General features: G+C 42.8%; 1 protein-coding gene across 4 annotated transcripts in view; it reads right to left on the minus strand.

Annotated features, from left to right (window-relative positions):
• Positions 1 to 19,922, minus strand: part of LOC133504481 (nucleolar protein 4-like) — a 59,574-nt gene that overhangs the window by 22,955 nt on the left and 16,697 nt on the right. For all 4 annotated transcript variants that reach the window (XR_009795971.1, XR_009795969.1, XR_009795977.1 and 1 more), the window contains one exon: positions 13,100 to 13,253. Coding sequence is in view for 1 of the 4 variants with exons in the window: in XM_061826753.1 (XP_061682737.1) it covers positions 13,100 to 13,253 (154 nt within the window). In the remaining 3 variants the exon portion in view is untranslated. The remainder of the gene's footprint in view (positions 1 to 13,099; positions 13,254 to 19,922) is intronic.

Consider the following 19,922-nt stretch of genomic DNA (forward strand, 5'->3'; position numbering starts at 1 on the left):
GGAATCTTGGCCTCTCAGTGACACAATGTGACTCTGTGTGTGCATGTGCGCGAATAGGACACTCTGTGTTTGTGACTGAGTGGCGCGCACGTCATGTGACCTCACCCGCTGCGTTCACGCGGCACGCCGTCACCCGGACGCCATTCTGCCCTCCAGACGTGAGCGTCTTCCCGCCGAGGAGAAACTCGAACTCGAAGCACATTTCCGAACGCATCAACGCGCCCCACCTGCCCAAAGGCCCCTGAACGCATCACCGCATTTAAACGGGGAGCACCGAAGGCTTTCGGCGACAAAAGGGAAGACGGTGGCAACGAAAGCAGAAGCGAGAGAAGGAGGGCGGAATTTAGGGATGGATGGATATATTCAAGGAGATAAATGATAGCGGGACAGAGGTGTAGAAAAACTGATTTCAAGATTCAGTATGTGGGAATGTAAAGGGATGAGGGGGAGGAATGGGAGAAGAGATTGCCAGATGGAGGGATGGACGCTTCCGTAATGAGGGAGAGAGAGAGAGAGGAAGAAGGCAGAAGGAGGGATGGATGGATGATGGTGTGCATGGATGATGGGGGGGGGGATGCGCGATGGGGTCATGCGCCCATCACGCATGGTTTGCGGCGTCGCCCCTCCTCCCTTTGCCCGGCAGCGGTGGGGGCGAGAGTGCTAACAGATGCTAATTCCTTCACTGCTTTCCCCCATCGCCGCATCCCGGGAGACGAGTGCGGGAAGGGCCTGACCCCCACCCCCCAACGCCAAAGCGGGATTACATTGGATTATCCCACTAAAACGCAGCACGAGCTGCTGGCAGGCACCCGCTGGGTCCACCACGCCACACCCTGAGAGGCATTGCGGTCCTTCCCCTGACTGCCTGGCCTGCCTGGCATCGCCATGGCAACTGAAGCACCCACCGCCCGCCCCTTGCAGCTTCCTCCCCCTTCATCGCCCACGCTCACGGTCAATAGGGCGAAGGTGCAGGATGGTTCTTCCCCAACAAAGGATGCTTACTGTTTCTGACTATCAGACAAAAGTCCTGTCTTCATTGGAAAAGGAAATATCCATTCCTCATTCTAAAACCAGGTTTAGTCCATTCCATCCATTCTTCTTTGTCTGCAATTGCGACTGATGTGTCCAGTCCACTGTTTGCAGTGTTGGGAAGATAACTTTGGAAATGTAGTAGTAATAGTAATAATTACAGTACATTTGACCTGATTTTGATGACTTTTCTTAATTTGGAATAAACGCATCAACAAGAGAGTGTTTGCTCGAAAGAAAAAGTGGATTAAAAGTATGGCTCATTTTAGGGGGGAATTCACCGCATTTTTTCTCCTTACGCAAATAATCAGCTCCACAAAATGTGACAAAATGTAAATACATTTAAAAATATATTGTTGCATTACCTGTGTACAGTATGTGGAAAATATGATACCATGTTGACCTAATGACAAATGTGTACGGTTTAGACGTTAACCCTTCATATAACAAACCAGATAAACGAAAGTTCCATAAAAAGTCCACAAATATAAAGATGAAACTGTTTGAAAGTCAATGTTTCTTTGATGTATTCAAAAGTGAACGTATGAGTCAAACCTTTTCAAAATCTCAGTCCAGCTAACAGATGATGGTGGTAATTAAATGTCATACTTTCAAAAATGTTATGTTGGTAACTGCGAGGCAACTTTCATTTGCACTCACGTCTGAAAAATCAACAAAGTGACACAAACTGACAACATTGGAACGTGCTGAACGTGCATGGCACGAGACCATAAATAACACAATGGCTCCAAAACAATATAACCACATGCCGCCATGATAATAGGAAACCACGGCAACATGACGGGTGGCTGTGGGGAAACTCAAAAACTAAATAAATGTCATTACTGACAGTGAGTCGAATATTAACATGACAATCTACATCATAAGGTCATGTGATGGACCGTGTTACAACGTAAGTAATAAATTAGCCTTCTTCTTCTAGAGATACAGAAACTCGTGTTGGTTATGTCATCAATGTGAGCTACACAAGCACACGACCATTTCTTGAATGTCAGTGCCAAAACTGCCAGTGTGCGTGCGTGTGTGTGTGTGCGTGTGCGTGCGCTCACGTGCATATCTTCTATTAGGGAGTGTGCTAAACTGCTTGCAATTTTGTCGACTCTGCCCCCCTGACCTACTTTCTACGCAGCAGTATGAGGTCCCATCTGCTACCTGACTCTCAGACAAATTGATTGATTGACAAGTGACACCCGCTTCACCCGATGAAAGTCGTCAAGGCCATCACTATATCCCCAAAAAAAATTAGTTTGTGTTTTTACAATAAAATAAAAACAATACTTTTCTTTGCTTGTATATTTGAATCTTTTTTTGGAACTTGCTCCAAAAGGCTCTACACTACAATGACCACAATGCACTGAGGTCACTGAGAATGAATTCCCGCCACACTACACAAGTGAGATCAATCGTGATCAACGAGACATGATGTCAAAATTGAGGATGACGGACATGTGACAGCCATGTGGACACATTAGTGGCTGCCTTTAGGCAATTAAAAAAAACATTTTACTGTTTTGTGGCAATGAGCCAACGAAAATCTGTCAGAAATGCAGCAGCTGGCAACATGATGGAAGCAACACGACAACGTGGGCGCACAATTGTGGATGCATAGAAATGTCAGTAAACACGAGAAGGTGACAGCATGATTCACAAGGACAAAATCCCAGCAGCCAGGCAGTATGACACCAGGAACATGCCGTTAAAACATGATCAACATGGCAGTAACACATCAACATTAGGAGGGCAACTTGGCAGGAACAATTAAGAAACATGGTGACAAGATGCCAGATGACGTAAGCAACATAATCATAACATAATGGCAATTGGCAACAACATATACAGTGAAGAAAAAAAGTATTTGAACACCTTGCTTTATTCCAAGTTCCCCCACTTGGAAATCATGGAGGGGTCTGAAATTGTCATCGGAGGTGCAAGTCCACTGTGAGAGAGAGAATCTAAAAAGAAAAATCCCGAAATCACAATGTATGATTTTTTAACAATTTATTTGTGTGATACGTATTTGAACACATAAGAAAACCAATGTTAATATTTGGTACAACAGCCTTTTTTTGCAATTACAGAGGTCAAACGTTTCTAGTAGTTGTTCACTAGGTTTGCACACACTGCAGGAGGAATTTTGGCCCACTCCTCCACACAGATCTTCTCGAGATCTAACAGGTTTCTAGCCTGTCGCCGATAAACACGGACTTTCAGGTCCCTCCGAAGATTTTCTATTGGGTTTAGGTCTGTAAACTGGCTAGGCCACGCCAGAACTTTGATATGCTTCTTACCGAGCCACTCCTTGGTTTTCCTGGCTGTGTGCTTCGGGTCATTGTCATGTTGAAAGACCCTGCCACGACCCATCTTCAATGCTCTGACTGAGGGAAAGAGAGGTTGTTCCCCAAAATCTCACAATACATGGCCGCGGTCATCCTCTCCTTAATACAGTGCAGTCGATCTGTCCCATGTGCAGAAAAACACATCCATGCTTCACAGTAGGGATTGTGTTCTTGGGATGGAACTCATCATTTGTCTTCCTCCAAACACTGTTAGTGGAATTATGACCAAAAAGTTCCATTTTGGTGTCATCTGACCACAAAAGATTCCCCCTCTGTATCATCCAAATGATCATTGGCAAACTTAAGACGGGCCTTGACATGTGCTGATTTAAGCAAGGGAACCTTCCGTGCCATGCATGATTTCAAACCATGACGTCTTAGTGTATTCCCAACAGTCACCTTGGAAACGGTGGTCCCAGCTCTTTTCAGCTCATTGACCAAGTCCTGTCGTGTAGTCCTGGTCTGATTCCTCACCTTTCTAAGGATCATTGAGACCCCACGAGGTTATTTCTTGCACGGGGCTCCATTTCGATTGAGAATGACCGTCATGTTTATCTTCTTCCATTTTCTAATGATTGCTCCAACAGTGGACCTTTTTTCACCAAGCTGCTTGGCAATTTCTCCGTAGCCTTTTCTAGCCGTGTGTAGTTGTACAATTTTGTCTGTGGTGTCTTTGGACAGCTCTTTGGTCTTGGCCATGTTACAAGTTTGAGTCTTACTGATTGAATGGGGCGGACAGGTGTCTTTATGCAGCAAACGACCTCACACAGGTGCATCTGATTCAGGATAATACATGGAGTGGAGGTGGACTTTTTTAAAGGCGGACTAACAGGTCTTTGAGGGTCAGAGTTCTAGCTGATGGACAGGTTTTCAAATACTCATTTACAGCTGTATCACAGAAATTGTTTAAAAAAATCCTAAATTGTGATTTCTGGATATTTTTTGGGGATTATCTCTCTCACAGTGGACATGCACCTACAATGAAAATTTCAGACCCATCCGTGATTTCTAAGTGGGAGAACTTGCAATATAGCAAGGTGTTCAAATACTTATTTTCTTCACTCATGTTATGAAGTAGTAACGTCATCAACTTTTTGGCAACATGGCAATCAGGTGAGCAACCAACATCCCTATAACATGTCAACGGTGTGGCAAAAAAAAAATGGCACCAACAGCGCCATAATATGTTAACACATTGTGACAAAGGGCTTGCAACATGGCGACAAAATGCCAGAAATAGAGTGATGCGCTCGCAACATGGTGATAAGATGCAAAAAGGATGGTGATAACATGGCGGGAACATAGCTAAAACATGTTATCAATAAGGAGATAACATGTCAGCAGGATTGTGTTAACATGCTAGCAAAATGGCAATAAACAGTATGGTGATAATATCTTACTCACATGGTGGTGTCAACAACATGGCAATATCGTTATGAAGAAGGTAACACAAATAGCAGCTGCTACATCCAATGACGCCTCAAGTGCACGGTCATTGAGCAGCCAGCCAATCACGCCACAGTCTGACCCTGCAGGGAGGCGGGACTTAACTAGAAACTCAGGTCTCAGAGACATAATGCTCGGTGACTGAGTGACGTACCAACACTGTCTAACTTTTGTCTGACATTGTGCACTCTACATCTCACATTTAACCTCCGAACACACACGCAAGTTGTGAGTCTACAGAGTGTGCATTGTACAGTTTGTGTTTACGCCATCTGTGTATGGCCTTGAGAGGTGAGAGAAAAAAAAAAGTGCTGCATGCAGGTGCGCGCATGCACGCAATGTAAGCAAGAAAGACAAAGACCCAGACTGTTGAGCTGATCTCCTCCTCGACCTCGCCTCACCACTCCCACGCACACGCACGGACGCGCATGAATCCAACATCCACCTACATGTCTTTGGACATTGAACACTACAAATCATCAGACTCGCCTCAGCCCTGATCAGTCAATCACAGAACACTTCCCGCCAACTGTCACCATGCACACGTCGCTTCAATTATGAGAGTATACATTGAATAGTACCCATTCATCCATCCATTTTCTTCGCCGCTTATCCGCACAACGGTCGCGTTGAGTGCTGGAGCCTATCCCAGCTGTCAACGGGCAGGAGGCTGGGTACACCCTGAACTTGCCAGCCAATCCCAGGGCACATTGAGACAACCAAACAGACGCACTCACAATCACACCTAGGGGCAATTTAGAGTGTCCAATTAATCTTGCATGTGTTTGGAATGTGGGAGGAAACCGGAGTGCCCGGAGGAAACTCGCGCAGACATGGGGAGAACATGCAAACTTCACACAGGCGGATCCGGGATTGAACCCAAGACCTCAGAATGTGAGGCCAACGCTTTACAAACTGATCCGGGAATAGTACCGGATGATGTAAAAGTTCTCATGGACCCAGTTCGGCACTCTGACTGACTCAGTCTTATTTTTGTTAGCATAACAACTGAGCAATTGTAAAAGACGCCTATGCCTTTGCACATTTGGCACCGTTTGATGGACGTCATTCCATTCCTACGCCGAAATGTTAGTCCGCTTGCAACACCGATGAAGATATCAATGTGAGGAATATTCTTTTCTCTAAAGACGGACCTTGGTTCATTTACTCGGGTTCTTTGCTGAAAAAGAATGACCTCGGAGTAAAAAATAATAGATAAATAAGGCAGCTAGCATTGTGAGTACATTATCACTTAAAGAGTGTTCGTGTGCGCAGCGTCTCACGAGAGACAGGAGGAGAGGTTTCCTTGACGACGGTGTGGAGGTTACAGAGTACATACATCCTGGTATAGAATAGCACATTACATGCTGTGGAGATGCTACAGGACGAATAACTGCAGTGCTGTGGATCAATGTGCCAGTCAGACATTTGAAATATAACGTCCGCGTAGCGAGGAAGGAGTGCAGTCATAGCTAGCAAAAACACTACACTTATTTTATTTTCATTAGATCACAAAAGAAATAGGAATATAAATGAGAATACATTTGATAAAATTAAAAAATACCTTTTGAATATTGCTAACCGCTTTTAAACATTTGAACATTTATAAAGGTTGAACATTTGTTATTTGTTCCAGTACTGAACTCAACATCTTCGGCCATCAAGATGCTTTAGCAATGTTATGATTGTATACTGAATAAATAGATGGCTACGAAGATCATCGCAGCCCTCCACCAAGGTTGAACTAGCAATAAATGTGAAAACGACCCACAGTGCTTTCTATTTGGTTCATTCATTCATCTTCAATTCCACTTATCCTCATACGAGTTGCGGGTGTGCTGGAGCCCATCCCAGCTAACTTCGGGCAGGAGGCGGGGTACACCCTGAACTGATCGCCGGCCAATCGCAGGGCACGTAGAAACAAACAACCACTGGCACTCACATTCACACCTACGGGCAATTTAGAGTCTTCAATTAACCTACCACGCATGTTTTTGGGATGTGCGAAGAAACACAGAAAAAAAGCCACGCAGGCATGGGGAGAACAGCCAAACTCCACACAGGCAGGGCTGGGTTTGAACCCACAACCTCAGAATTGTGAGGCCGATGTGCTAACCACTCTTTCACCGTACTGCCACGTATTCATAATTTAAAATAAATAAAATAAAACTCCTATCGGCGCCCTTATTCTGATTCACATCAAAAAAGTAATGCGACGTCATTGAATTGCTAATGAATTACCAATGAAAGTGCGTAGCTGCCTTGTCAGATGCAACCAGTTCGAAACATGATTACCCCAAAATAATTCACACAAGTTTAAACTTTTTGCAATGTGTCACGTGCTAAGCTGTAGCTCTCTGAATTCAGCATCCTCGCTCCGCCAGACAGACTTTCGCATGTCCGCCCAGCGCGCTCTCTCCCGGTTGGCTCTGCGGGCAAAATCATTCTGCGCGCTGTTGCTGCATTTTATTTTGAAATACCGGTAGTTAAAAACGAGGGCACCCAATGATGGTTCAATTTTGGTACTAGTATATGGTGGAACCCTAATAACAATTGTCTTGCCAGCTAAAATACTGTAGCCGTACCCAGCGAGGCAGTTTAAGCGTCTCTCAGAATAATTCAAGTGTGAAGTCGTAGTGCATGTTGTACAGTGACTTACTCTGTGTCACAACGCTGGAAGCTGCTAAGCAGGCTAGTGCAGACCTTCAATTATTCACTACATACACTCAGGTATACGCTATACTGCAGTTCATTTATTGCTGATTCAGTGCATCGCAGGTTCGTTTGAAAGGTCGGTGTAATGTAATCATGCACCTGAGAAATCTTAGCAGGTGAAGCAACTTGAGTGAGTACCTAAAGTGTTTAAAACGCAAGCCACAATTAGAGTTTTATGAAAATTCACAATGCTAAAATTAGCCCTATGACGAGCTAATGTACAACAACAACATGCAAAATAATTGCAAGTAAAGATCAACGTTAAAATTGATTTGCTACATTTAAACTACAGTACCGGATTAAAAATATCCATCCAGCCATTGGCCAAGCCGGTTATCCTCACAAGGGTCACGCGAGAGCCGGACCCAAACCCAGCCAGCTTCTGGCGAAAGGTGGTCTACACCCTGAAACTGGTCGGCAGTCAGTCATATGGCAGATATCAACACCATCATTGAGCGGGAATAGATCCCACGCTGCCCGCACCAAAGTCAGGCGTGTGTACCACTCGAACGTCATTGACTGTGGATTAAAATATCACTCAAGGAATTATTGGTACTCAAGGAATTATTGGCACCCATAATGATTTTTTTCTACAACATAATTCCTGCGATAAAACAAACGTTTACAATAAATACACAATTTGTCAGTCTTCTTTCTTCTTCTTTGGGCTTGTCCCGTTAGGGGTCGCCACAGCGTGTCATCTTTTTCCATTAAAGCCCATCTCGTGCATCCTCCTCTCTAACACCCACAGTCTTCATGTCCTCCCTCACAACATCCATCAACCTTTTCTTTGGACTTCCTCTCACTCTTTTGCCTGGCAGCTCAATCCTCAGCACCCTTCCACCAATACACTCACTCTCTCGCCTCTGAACATGTCCAAACCAGCGAAGCCTGCTCTCTCGAATCGTGTCTCCAAAACATCCAACTTTGCCTGTCCCTCTAATGAGCTCGTTTCTAATCCTATCCAACCTGCTCACTCCGAGCGAGAACCTCAACATCTTCATTTCATGCCACCGCCAGTTCTGCTTCCTGTTGTCTCTTCAGAGCCACCGTACATCATGGCCGGCCTCACCACTGTTTTATAAACTTTGCCCTTCATCCTGGTTCCTGGTTCATTCTGTCAGTGGATGCATTTTATTTCACTTCAGCTGAGTTCATAATGTCATTCTTCAGACGAACACTTGAGAGGGATTAATCAGCGTCGCCACTGCTCGCAGACAAGTGGTAACTTCTTTTTCGACTCCCGACAGCACATCACTCTTCTAATCTTCCCTTATCTTATCTTAGCCTAGCTCATTAGCAGTTTGAATCGATTATTGCTAGTAAAAAAAAAAAAAAAAAAAAAAAAAAAAGAGGGGGGGGGGGTCAAAATTGCGTGGAAGACCGTCCGGCTCAGTTGAGAAGACTGCCCAAAGACCTCCAACCTCCATCCACAAGCTCTTTTGCCTTTTTAATGCACTGTACGAGGTCTATCCTTCACCATGACCCTCCTCATTCTCATCCACGCTTCAATCCGACCACTGTGTCGAGCTGGAAAAGGGGAGGAGGTCATTTGACGGCCGCTGAGCTGCAGTTCAGACTGCGAAAAAAGGGAAAGGATGACGGCAAGAGAAGAAGGAGACATGGAAGAAGAAGAAGAGGACGAGGAAAAAGAGGAAGGAGGAGGAGAAGAAGAAGGAGGAGGAGATTCACTGGAAGTCAGCGTGAGTATTGGCGTTCCAAGCAGAAAATGCAGGTGTCCTAATACTTTTTGCATTGTGCATTTGATTTTTTTGCGTTTTTGTTGTTTTTTGTGATGCTAGTGTGGATATATGTAGACCAGGGGTTGGAGAGCCTAAATTTACATTTTTTTATTTTTTTTTTTTACATGGACAGATGGGGAATATCATTCATTCATCATTCAAAAAAATGTCTCAATATCATTTGACTGGAAAATTCAGTTTTTACTCATAGTTAAATAACGATTAATAATTAAATAATACGAACATTTCATTGAGTGCATTTACATTACACATTGTATTGTTAAAGTGTTCATTCAAAGACTTTGTCATTCTATAGCAAATATAGGAATCAGAAACGAAAAAGACTTCTTGGTTAGCTCACACTAGCAAGCTAACCACCAAGTGGCGAGGCGCCATATGCTTGTCACATGACATTAGTGGTTGATTTCATGAGCTACTAACACCAGGATAAGTCGTAGTAGCTTTAGTACTGGCATTAGTGCCACCACTTGAGCAATTTGGTGGTCAGCCAGTAAAGTGGCCTGTCACGAATAAACTGACTGATGAGACTTTCAACAAATAAAATAAAAAAGTGGCCATCAGGCTGTTTATTGCCAAGTCTACTGTCAAACTAAACATAAAAGAGGGAGAATAACGAGTCGTGCACTAAAACAAATACCAAGCTTTGCCTTGAGTTGCTAAAAAGTTCTTGTTTTCATTGTCCCATGTTATAGTGTTTTCCTATGCTTGAGTTTGACATCATGGACAGTACTTTGTGTAAAGCTGCAGCTCTATTTAAAGCGCTCTCTAAATAAAGTTGAGTCGGCTTAACAAACAATGCGAAACACACCGTAACATGGCGAATGTCATCCATGTGGTGGTGTTAAAATGCAATGCGCAATGGGCATTTGAACACAAACTGTGCACCAACACGCCGACAGAAAATATTACAATACAGGCGTATTCTGTCCTCATATCGCTGCAGCTTACCAATGAGTTGTGACCGGCTAGACTGTCTACATTTACATTGTGTCTGTATTATACTGCCCCCTGGTGGCAAAGGTACGTAATCAATTAACCATGATCCACAAACTTGACATTCTATTCCCGCAGTTTTCAAAAGTGTGGTACAAGTACCATTCATTGTACGCCGGCTCCTTCAACTGGTTTGCAAAAATGTCAGGATCTATGGAAGTAAAAAGTATATTTAAATTCGGAAATTGAAATCAAACGTATTAGAACGCATCTTGTAACTGTATATGTGGCCTCTTTGTTCTTTTGGGTTGCATTTAAACTTTTAAGTACAATGAAGATAGCTGGGAGGAGGCTCCAGCACGCCCGTGACCCGCATGAGAATATGCGGTAGAGAAAATGGATGGATGCGCGAACTGATCGATGTTTAACGCTTTTAAAAATATATATATATTTAAGTACATTTTTTTATATGTCGTGAGAAGATGCTGCGGGGCAGACGTGATCCCGGGATTAGGCGCAGCCACGTGCGCCGCTTCTCCATTTCCATAGTTGAATTGCTGACCCGGGTCACTATGCGAGTTATGAGCCGGATTACTGCAGATGGCAACATCTGCCCTCGGGGACTGCCGGACGCCATCCGCCAATCAATTCGGAGCGGAACGTTTGTGGATCCACGTGGCAAACCACTTCCATGGGTGACGGGGGTGCGCATTTAGCACACCAAACTTGTTTTTTTTTAAACATTGTATGACATCTTTGAGTATCTTGTTCGAGATTTTGGTTCATCTTTCACATCCTCAACATATTGCAGCCAAATTTTAAGTTGTTTTTTTCACAGTGGTGTGTTTTTTTTAAATGTTTCTTGTGGCATGGTGCCTTGAAGGTTTATAATTACTGCAACATCTATCCTAATTTACATTAGCCCATTTTATAGCCGAATTTTAACATAGATTTGTCAAATGAAATCCTGTGGTTTGGTTGAATATTTATGGTGTTTAAGAATTAAAAATGTTTTCTCTTGGTTTTTTGTATGTATATATCAGTTAATCAACAAATTTTCACCGGTAGCAACAAATAAACAGATAATGATGTCATGCTGCCACATTACATGATTCCAGTTGTACAAACAGGAAGTGAAAAGGTGTAAGAATGTTTTTCTTTTGTTGTAGTTGTTTTCCTCAAGTGTTCTTTTTGCTTAACTGGCAGGTAGGTGGCGAGCTCTCAGTTATTGAAAAGCTTCGCCACTCAGCCTGTCCACTTTTGTCACTAATAATGTTTCAAAATGCACTCATTTATATACACAATCTGTATCAAAAGTATCCACTCCTGATCAAGACTGATTAATGTCAAAGCCTCTCATTCATTTGACTTTTTTTTTTAATCGAGTCCCATCCCTAGTTAAAACTATAAGCGACCCCTGTGAGGACAAGCGACTTGAAAAATGGATGGATGTTAAGTTTCCTGCTTTCAAAGCGATGAAACTTTCTGCAGGTGAAGCCAAAGAGAAAGAAAAACCACGGATGGGAACTCAGACGCAGGGCGGCATATCCCGTAAAGCGCAAACGTAAAGCTTAAATTAGCAAATCAAATGCAAACAAAAAGTGAGGATGGAATTAGCTCAGACCTCGCTAATGATGTGTGGGACCAATAATGTGCGCAATCATTAATATTGAATGTGTGAAAAGTATGTCGACTAATTGTGACGAATGAGCTCATTAAATATTCATAAATATGGCTAAGCTCTTCCCACAACACTTAAGATGAGGTTCAAAGTTAGTTACTTGATTGGTTTGGAAATGGAAAAAAAAAGTAACAAAAATGTGAGAAGGCTAGCTTGTATGTTGCCACTTCACAACCCTGGAACATACAAGTAAGGTACTTTCCGATCAGTGACATGTATGTGTATATCGTATATTTGCTGCATATGTCACAAAGCGGCGGCACGGTGGGTCAGCTGGTAAAGCATTGGCCTCACAGTTCTGAGATCCCTGATTGAATCCCGGACCCGCCCTGCGTGGAGCTTGCATGTTCTCCACGTGCCAGCGTGGGTTTTCTCCGGGCACTCCGGTTTCCTACCACATCCCAAAAACATGCAACATTGGACACTCCAAATTGCGATTGTGACTACGGCTGTTTGTCTCCATGTGCCCTGCGATTGGTTGGCAACCAGTTGACGGTGTGCCCTGCCTCCTACCCATTGATAGCTGGGATAGCCTCCAGCACTCTCCGCGGCCCTTGTGAGGATAAGCAGCAAAGAAAATTAATGGATGGATGGATGGATGGATGGATGGATATCACAAAGCACTATAACTTTCATTTGGAACTTAGTTTACCTTATATTGGACCATAACACAGTTTGTACCAATATGTATTTGGAAGATTTCAAATGTATCCATCCAGCTGATCCACCGTGCCGCCCTTTTAAATGTATTTTGGGAAAATGTTGAAAACAAAGGTGAACTTTTTGGTCAAAATTACAAAACGTTACATTACAAACAGAACATTACTTATCACGGAAAGAACACGAAGCCTCGTAATGGGGAATGCCGAACAGTGCCGAATAGTAGCAAAACCGTCAGACTCTTGCTAAAAAGCATGAAGAATGACAGGAAAAGCCTACAAGAACAACTCAACTTTAATCAGAGGCATTTTAAATGGAAGCAGGTGTGTGCTGACTCTCATTTAACGTGTGAATTGTTTTGTTCTGAAAACAGTCAAATCCCAGTTTGTAAAAGGGTGTGCACATTTGTGCAAACACATGATCTCAGTTGTTTATTTCGACTTTGCCGCTGGAAAATATTTGTTAAAAAATTCGATTTTATATGCACTGTATTTTACGTGAACGTGGCCCCCTACCGTCGTCCTCCCTGCTGCCAGCCACGGTGGGGCTGCGGCGCGTGGCCTCCGGCCGGCCGGCCGGCCGCAGCTGCGACGTCGCTCCTGGGTCGGCCGCCAGCCACGAGGGCTCGCTCATGTCGGCCTTGTCCTCGCCGCTCACTGACGCGTCATCCTGGGTGAGCGCACACAAAACAGGAAGTGGTCATACAACCACCCAACCATTCGTCTTTCTGGAAGTTATCAACCTGCTACATTGTGATCTTTTTCCATTTATACTGATTTTAGTTGTTTTTTTCTTTTTTTAAAGTACTCTATAGTTAACTCTCGTTTATCGCAAGTATTATGATCCAGTGTGTGTGTGTGTGTGTGTGTGTGTGTGTGTGTGTGTGTGTGGCTTGAGCAGAACAGCAGCCGGATGACATTGCTACACTAATAAAGTTATCCCGTGGACAATCGGAAGGATCATCGTCTCTGAGCCCTCATCACACGACCAGAACATCGTTACAAAAGCTGAAATACTGTCATGTATCGCTAACACTAATCACAATACGTCAGGATCAAATATTGATATTTTAATGCATCGCTACCATTTACGCTGCAGCGTTGACACGACTGGGTCAAATATTTATATTGTTCTTTCTGCATGTGGTATTGATTTGGCTTCTGTTGCAGTACATCGGGATGGATACACAGCCACTTGTATTCATACTGTTGTGCTATCAAAAATGAGACAATATTGATATTTGAAGGAGATGTAGCATCACTGTATTCACAAGTGATATCCATATATTGAGTTTTGATCCGTTCCAATTGTAGCGATGCTATAGCATAAGTGAAAACAATGTGATAAATCCCAAATTTGATATTCAACACAGGTGTACTGATACTTTAGTGTATGTGATAAAATCACATCAATATTTTAAGGCTGTCAATACTGACAGAAAATAAACATTCTGGTAATGCTATAACATACAATACATCATGATAATGATATTTGTATCAGTTGTACCAACATTGTAGAGTAGGCAATAGTGACACGATACAACATACTGTTGTGGAACTCACAACAATGTGATACCTCGCATTATCAATATTTGATTCAGTTGTGTCGATACTACAGAGTAACAGATAACGACACGGCCCATTGCAATATCGCCATTTGGTTCAGTTGTGTCGACAGTGTGGTACAAGTGATGCCTGTCTGGTACAGAACATCAATACCGGATGCAGTTGTAGTTGATAAAGTAGCACCAAGGATAATTATACAACGCAGTACAAGGTCGACATTTGAGCCACCTGTATCGAAACTATAAAACAACAAAACAACGCATCGCGATACGGATCTTTGATCTGGTCGTATCAACGATGTCGTGGAAGAGAGAATTGACCAGCATCATATCAACATTGGATCGGAACGATGATAATGCTGACTTACAACGATATCAATATTTGAACAAGCAGTAATAGGATACTTGGTGATATGAAACATTATAGTGAGTGCAAACGCTGTTTGTGGTTGTGCATTTTATGAACATAATGAATAAAGGTTTAGGATTTTAACAGGGGATGGAGGGGGTCTCTCTCTCTCTCTCTCTCTCTCTCCTCTCTCTCTCTCTCTCTCTTTGTTGCCATGGTGCATCGCTGCTGGACCCTCAAGCTGGCATCAAAATCACCACTCCTAACCCACCCCACCCCCCTTTATCATCACCACCCCACCCCCTTTTGCCTCCCTTCCCCTCCCCCATGCCTGCATCCTCTCATCCTGACAACTCCACGCATCCTGGCCTCCAAGCGGCTTCCGCGTGCACGGACACGCACACTGGCCCGCCTTTGTCACGGTGTCGCCATGTTACCTTGGCAACCAGCCACTACAACCAAGATGATTCAGTGTTATTCGCAATTATCACTTTTTTTTTTTTAAGCACTTTTCATCTACGTGGATTCTTGGCCACACCCACCACACGTAACCTGTAAACGGGCCCGTAAACACCAGAGAGGCCCGATTGAGTGACCTCCCAGGATGACTGTAAATCTTGGATGCGTGTGCTTTTCTTGAAACTTGGCAGTATCGTCGAAAAGAGTGAAAATGATAAAGGACACTTTATGACAGTTCTTAGCTAGTCAGCCAGTTGAGATGAGCTGAGTGCTTTCATTCCACTAACACTTCAAGAAATATTTTTTTTTTGCCTGAAATAATGTAAAAAAAAAAAAAAAAGAAAGAAAAAAAAATTCAAATACTTTGATTATGTCTGAATGTAGGTTTGGAGTTCCATCAATGAAAAAGGCCATCCATCTGTCGTTCTCTAAGGCCCAGTACAATCAATCAATCATACAATTTCAAACCTGATTTTGCTCCTTTTCATTGACAAAAACAAAAAAACATGACAAATGCAAGGCAATCTTTTTGTTTTATCTTGTATCCCATATGACGAGCCATGTGGTCTGGAATGTGTTAAAAGTGAACTTGTCTCAAAAATAGGTTCCAAAACAGGTCGGAACCAACAAACAAATAAATAAATACAGTACAAGAATTTGTGCAGAGAAAGTCGACTTCTCCCTCAGTCATGACTCCATTAATTTTGACATTGAATGGAATCTAGCCAGTGGTTTACAAAGGGGTGCGAGGTAACCACCTGGAGGGGTGATACAGTACAAGTGCTTTGTTACGTTGCAACTATTGATCGCAAAGGAGTATTTTCCAAGCCTTTTTTTTAAACCTCATTTCCTGTCTTATCCGTGTTTTTCACAAAAGTTTGCCCACCCCTGATTTACGCTCCATTAAAGCAAATAACTGCATTGTGCTGTTTTAGAAATAACACTGGTTGTTATTCTGTCTTCCAGATAGCACATGCACAAAAATGTACATAAAGGTGTATACACACACACACACACTCACACACACCCTGGAGGGATTACCGGGGTAGCGGTCAAGGGAGATGCACTGAAGATTATTGATCGCCGAGAAAGGCAGTGTGTGTGTGTGTGTGTGTGTGTGTGTGTGTGTGTGTGTGTGTGCATGCATGGGTGTGCACGAGTGTGTTTGTGCGTGTATCTCCTTGGGCTCTAACAAAAACTGGAAGACAATTTCCAGCAGACTAATGAATTGCTGCAAACCAACAAAAATTTGTGACAAATCAATGAATGACTGAGAAGCTTTGGGAAAACGTCGAGTGATTTGACGTAATCTGCTACTTTTGTAAAAACTTTCCTTGGCAAAGTGAGCCAGACGTCCACTCAAATGTCACGTTTACTTGTGCGGGAGACGATAAGTCACTGTATCAATGATGTCACGTAAGTGTTAGGGATCTAATATAACACAATATCAATTGTATCTGCTGATCAATACTGTAGCACGAGATAAGACGATATGGGACTGTAGAATATCTCCATTCAATCCCGTTGCAACCGTACTGTATTTTTAAGTGATACATCGTAGTCAAGATATTTGCCCTTGCTGTATCAACACAGTACAGTAATCATCTACTATTTCCAAGGAATCAAGACAGAGCCCTGCTGCAAATAGAATAACCGTCCCCCATAATTTTTGTAATACTGTGCAGATGCCCCACAATGGGAGCAAAGCACTTTAAAGAGAGGACCATAAAACATCAACACCGTGCCTCTAGCATGTCCGCAATCATGATGAGGTCTAATCCTTTAACAACAACCATATTCGGTTGTTAAATTGTTCAACATATACCACCATCACATGTGGCTCATAAATGTTAGGGATACAGTACAGGCAAATTGTAAAAGCAAAGTCACCTACACGACCGTAAGTCGCTGCATCAGGAGAGAAGCAGAAATGCAATTTCACTTTCACTGGGCACAAGTTGCATTCAAGGAGCTTGTGTGGAGTGGAAGTACTCTAAAACACATGAGTAAAAAGAAGAGTTTTTAATCTGGATTTGGAAACTCTCACACTTGGGGATGACGTCACCTCTGTTGGCAATTTATTCTTTTTTTTTTTTTTTTTTTGCAGTATAATAGCTAAATGCTACTTCACCATGTTTGCTTTGAACTCTCCGCTCCACTATTTAACTGGAGTCAGTCAAGCTCTTTCATTTATTCAGGACCTAAACTATTTCATGACTTATAGACCAGTAGCAGAACTTATAAAGCTGAGTGGAAGGCAGTGTAAAGACTTTAGAATTGGAGTTATATGCTCTGACCGCTTTGATCTAGTCACAACCTGAGCTGCAGCATTCTGAATGAGCTGCATTTGTTTAATGCTCTTTTTGGGGAGTCCAGTCAGAAGACCATTACAATCGTCAAGTGTATTTGACATGAAAGGACAGATGAGTTTCTCCTGGTCTGCTTGACACATGCAAGACTTCACTCTAGATATGTTCTTTAGATAGTAAAAGGCAGTTTTAGTAATTGATTTGATAGGACTGTTGAAGGTTAGGTCAGAAACTATCAGAACACCCAGGGTTCGGACTTGGTCTTTGGTTTTTAACGATAGTGAGTCCAGATATTTACAAACAGCAATCCTTTTCTCTGTATTGCCAAAAACAATTATCTCAGTTTCGTTGTGGTTTAGTTGAAGGATATTTCGTCTCATCCCGTTATTTGTCTGCTTTAGCCAGTGGCACAACAGCTCAATTGAACTACTGTCATCAGGAGACACTTAGATATAACTGTGTGTCATCTCTATAGCTATGATGATCAAAAATAAAGTCCTGGAAAATTTGACCCATGGGTAGCATATATAGGCTGAACAGGAGGGGTCCAAGAACTGACCCTTGAGGCACCCCATATGTCATTGCTATTTGTTGAAATTGAACATTTCCAATGGTTACAAAGTAGCTCCTTTCCTCCAGGTAGGACCTGAACCATTTAAAGACCGTTCCATTTAGTCCTACCCATGTTTCCAACCTGTTTAGCAGTATACTGTGATCTACGGTATCAAAAGCCGCACTGAGATCCAACAAGATCAAATGTGACCTTTCCTGAGTCAGTATTCAATCTTAATATAATTTAAGAAAATAAGATGAGCAACAAATTTCACCAGATGGCACCAAAGTAATATTTTAATTGCTTTACGCTGAACACAAAAACACACAAGATTTTCAGCAAATAGGCAAACTTTGTCATTTGTCATCAGCCAAGCCGCTTATCCTCACAAGGGTTGCGGGAAAGCTGGACCCTATCCCAGTTGACTTCGGGCAAAAGGCGGACTACACCCTGAAGTGGTCGTCAGTCAGTCTCAGGGCAGATATCAACACAATCATTGAGCGGGAATTGATCCCACGCTGCCTGCACCAAAGGGAGGCGTGTATACCACTACACCATCAGTTACTAGGGGAACTTTAAAAAAATATATATTTGCAAATGCCCAGCTGCAAATATTAATAGATTTATTGCATTGCGAGGGTAAATGCTACACTACCAAGCTACTAGCCAATATGGACATTTGATTCCTTTCAAGATCAAAACAGTAATGTAAGGTACGATACAATACAGAACAAAGGCGACATCCAAAACCATTTTATTCTTACAGTGTCACCGTAAACGAGATGATACCTCACAATATAGATACTTGATTGATGTCGCATTGCTACTCTGTTCGGCTGAAAACACATACAAGTGCATACTAGAACAACAGGTGGCGCTATGAGCCCGAACTGAAACAGCATTTGAGCTAATCACAGACCTGAAGAAAGTCATTTGTAGAAACAATGGAACGAAGTCTTGTGAGTGGCGCTGAGAGCTGCCCGATGTGATGACATCACGTATGATGATGATGATGATCATACTTGGCCATTATTTTGCTCTAAAAGGTCCAAATGTTGGGAGTTGTTGGGTCCTCAAAAGTGTCCTTTGTGGTTGCCAGCTTCTGCTAATCATTGACTCAACCGTCAAGGAGTGGCGGCCAAAGGCGCTGAATCAACAGCGGAACCTCCATAAAACACGATTTGGCTGCATACACACACAAGCACGCACACAAACACTACGATGCGAGGTTTGTTAACACATTGTGTATGTCAGAGATTAGCCGAGTGGCTGACACACCGAGCGGGCCTTAATCCAGTCGGTCACCAAATCTGCCCGAGCACTATTAAGCTCTTGCCTTTCCAGCGCGGGACTGGATTACACCTGACAAAGCTCACTGGTCCACCTAGCTAGACTCAACCAGCCGTGGCTACCTGCCGTTAGCCACCACAAGCAGCGGTTTGGCGTAACTATCTGCTAGCTACAAAGAAAATCCTGAACATTAGAGCTGCTTTACAGAGTGTAGGATTCCCTTGCTCACCGTTACTGTCAGGTCCTGTCCTGTCCTTTTTTTTTTTGTTTTTTTTTTGTCATGTTGCACTCATGTTTCACGAGGCAGAGCACTGACTAACTGCTATTGTCCTGTCTTATTTCTTACTTAGTGCATCCATTCCTCACTGGATGCAGCACAGTCTGGTTCACTGTTGTCCTGTCTTTTTTGCTACCTTTTGTCTGTCTTCCCCACAGGGTGTAGCACTGCCTTTACCATACATACTGTTTATAGATAAAAATGCATCTCCTTTACCATGCAATTGTGGTCACATAGTATTTTAATACTGTCACTGTTTTCTGTTCTGTCTTCTGTCTTTTTGTGTTTCTTCCTAAACATTGTTCTGTCTGACTGATTTGCCTATTTCATATACATCTCGGTAAAAATAATAACAAGAGTAGATTAAAATCCCTTGTTGTATAATCCAATCTTTCGGCTATAAAAAGGCATACAGATTTAAAAATGTAAAAAAAAAAAAAAAAAAAAAAAAATCAAAAATATTAAAACACTTCAATATTTGGCACATTTGAGCTCCTACCAGTGTCAATTTGAAGTGAGCGCCCCCAACAAAAACTT

Source organism: Syngnathoides biaculeatus, chromosome 2, assembly GCF_019802595.1.
Source record: "Syngnathoides biaculeatus isolate LvHL_M chromosome 2, ASM1980259v1, whole genome shotgun sequence".
NCBI classification, from domain to species: domain Eukaryota; kingdom Metazoa; phylum Chordata; class Actinopteri; order Syngnathiformes; family Syngnathidae; genus Syngnathoides; species Syngnathoides biaculeatus.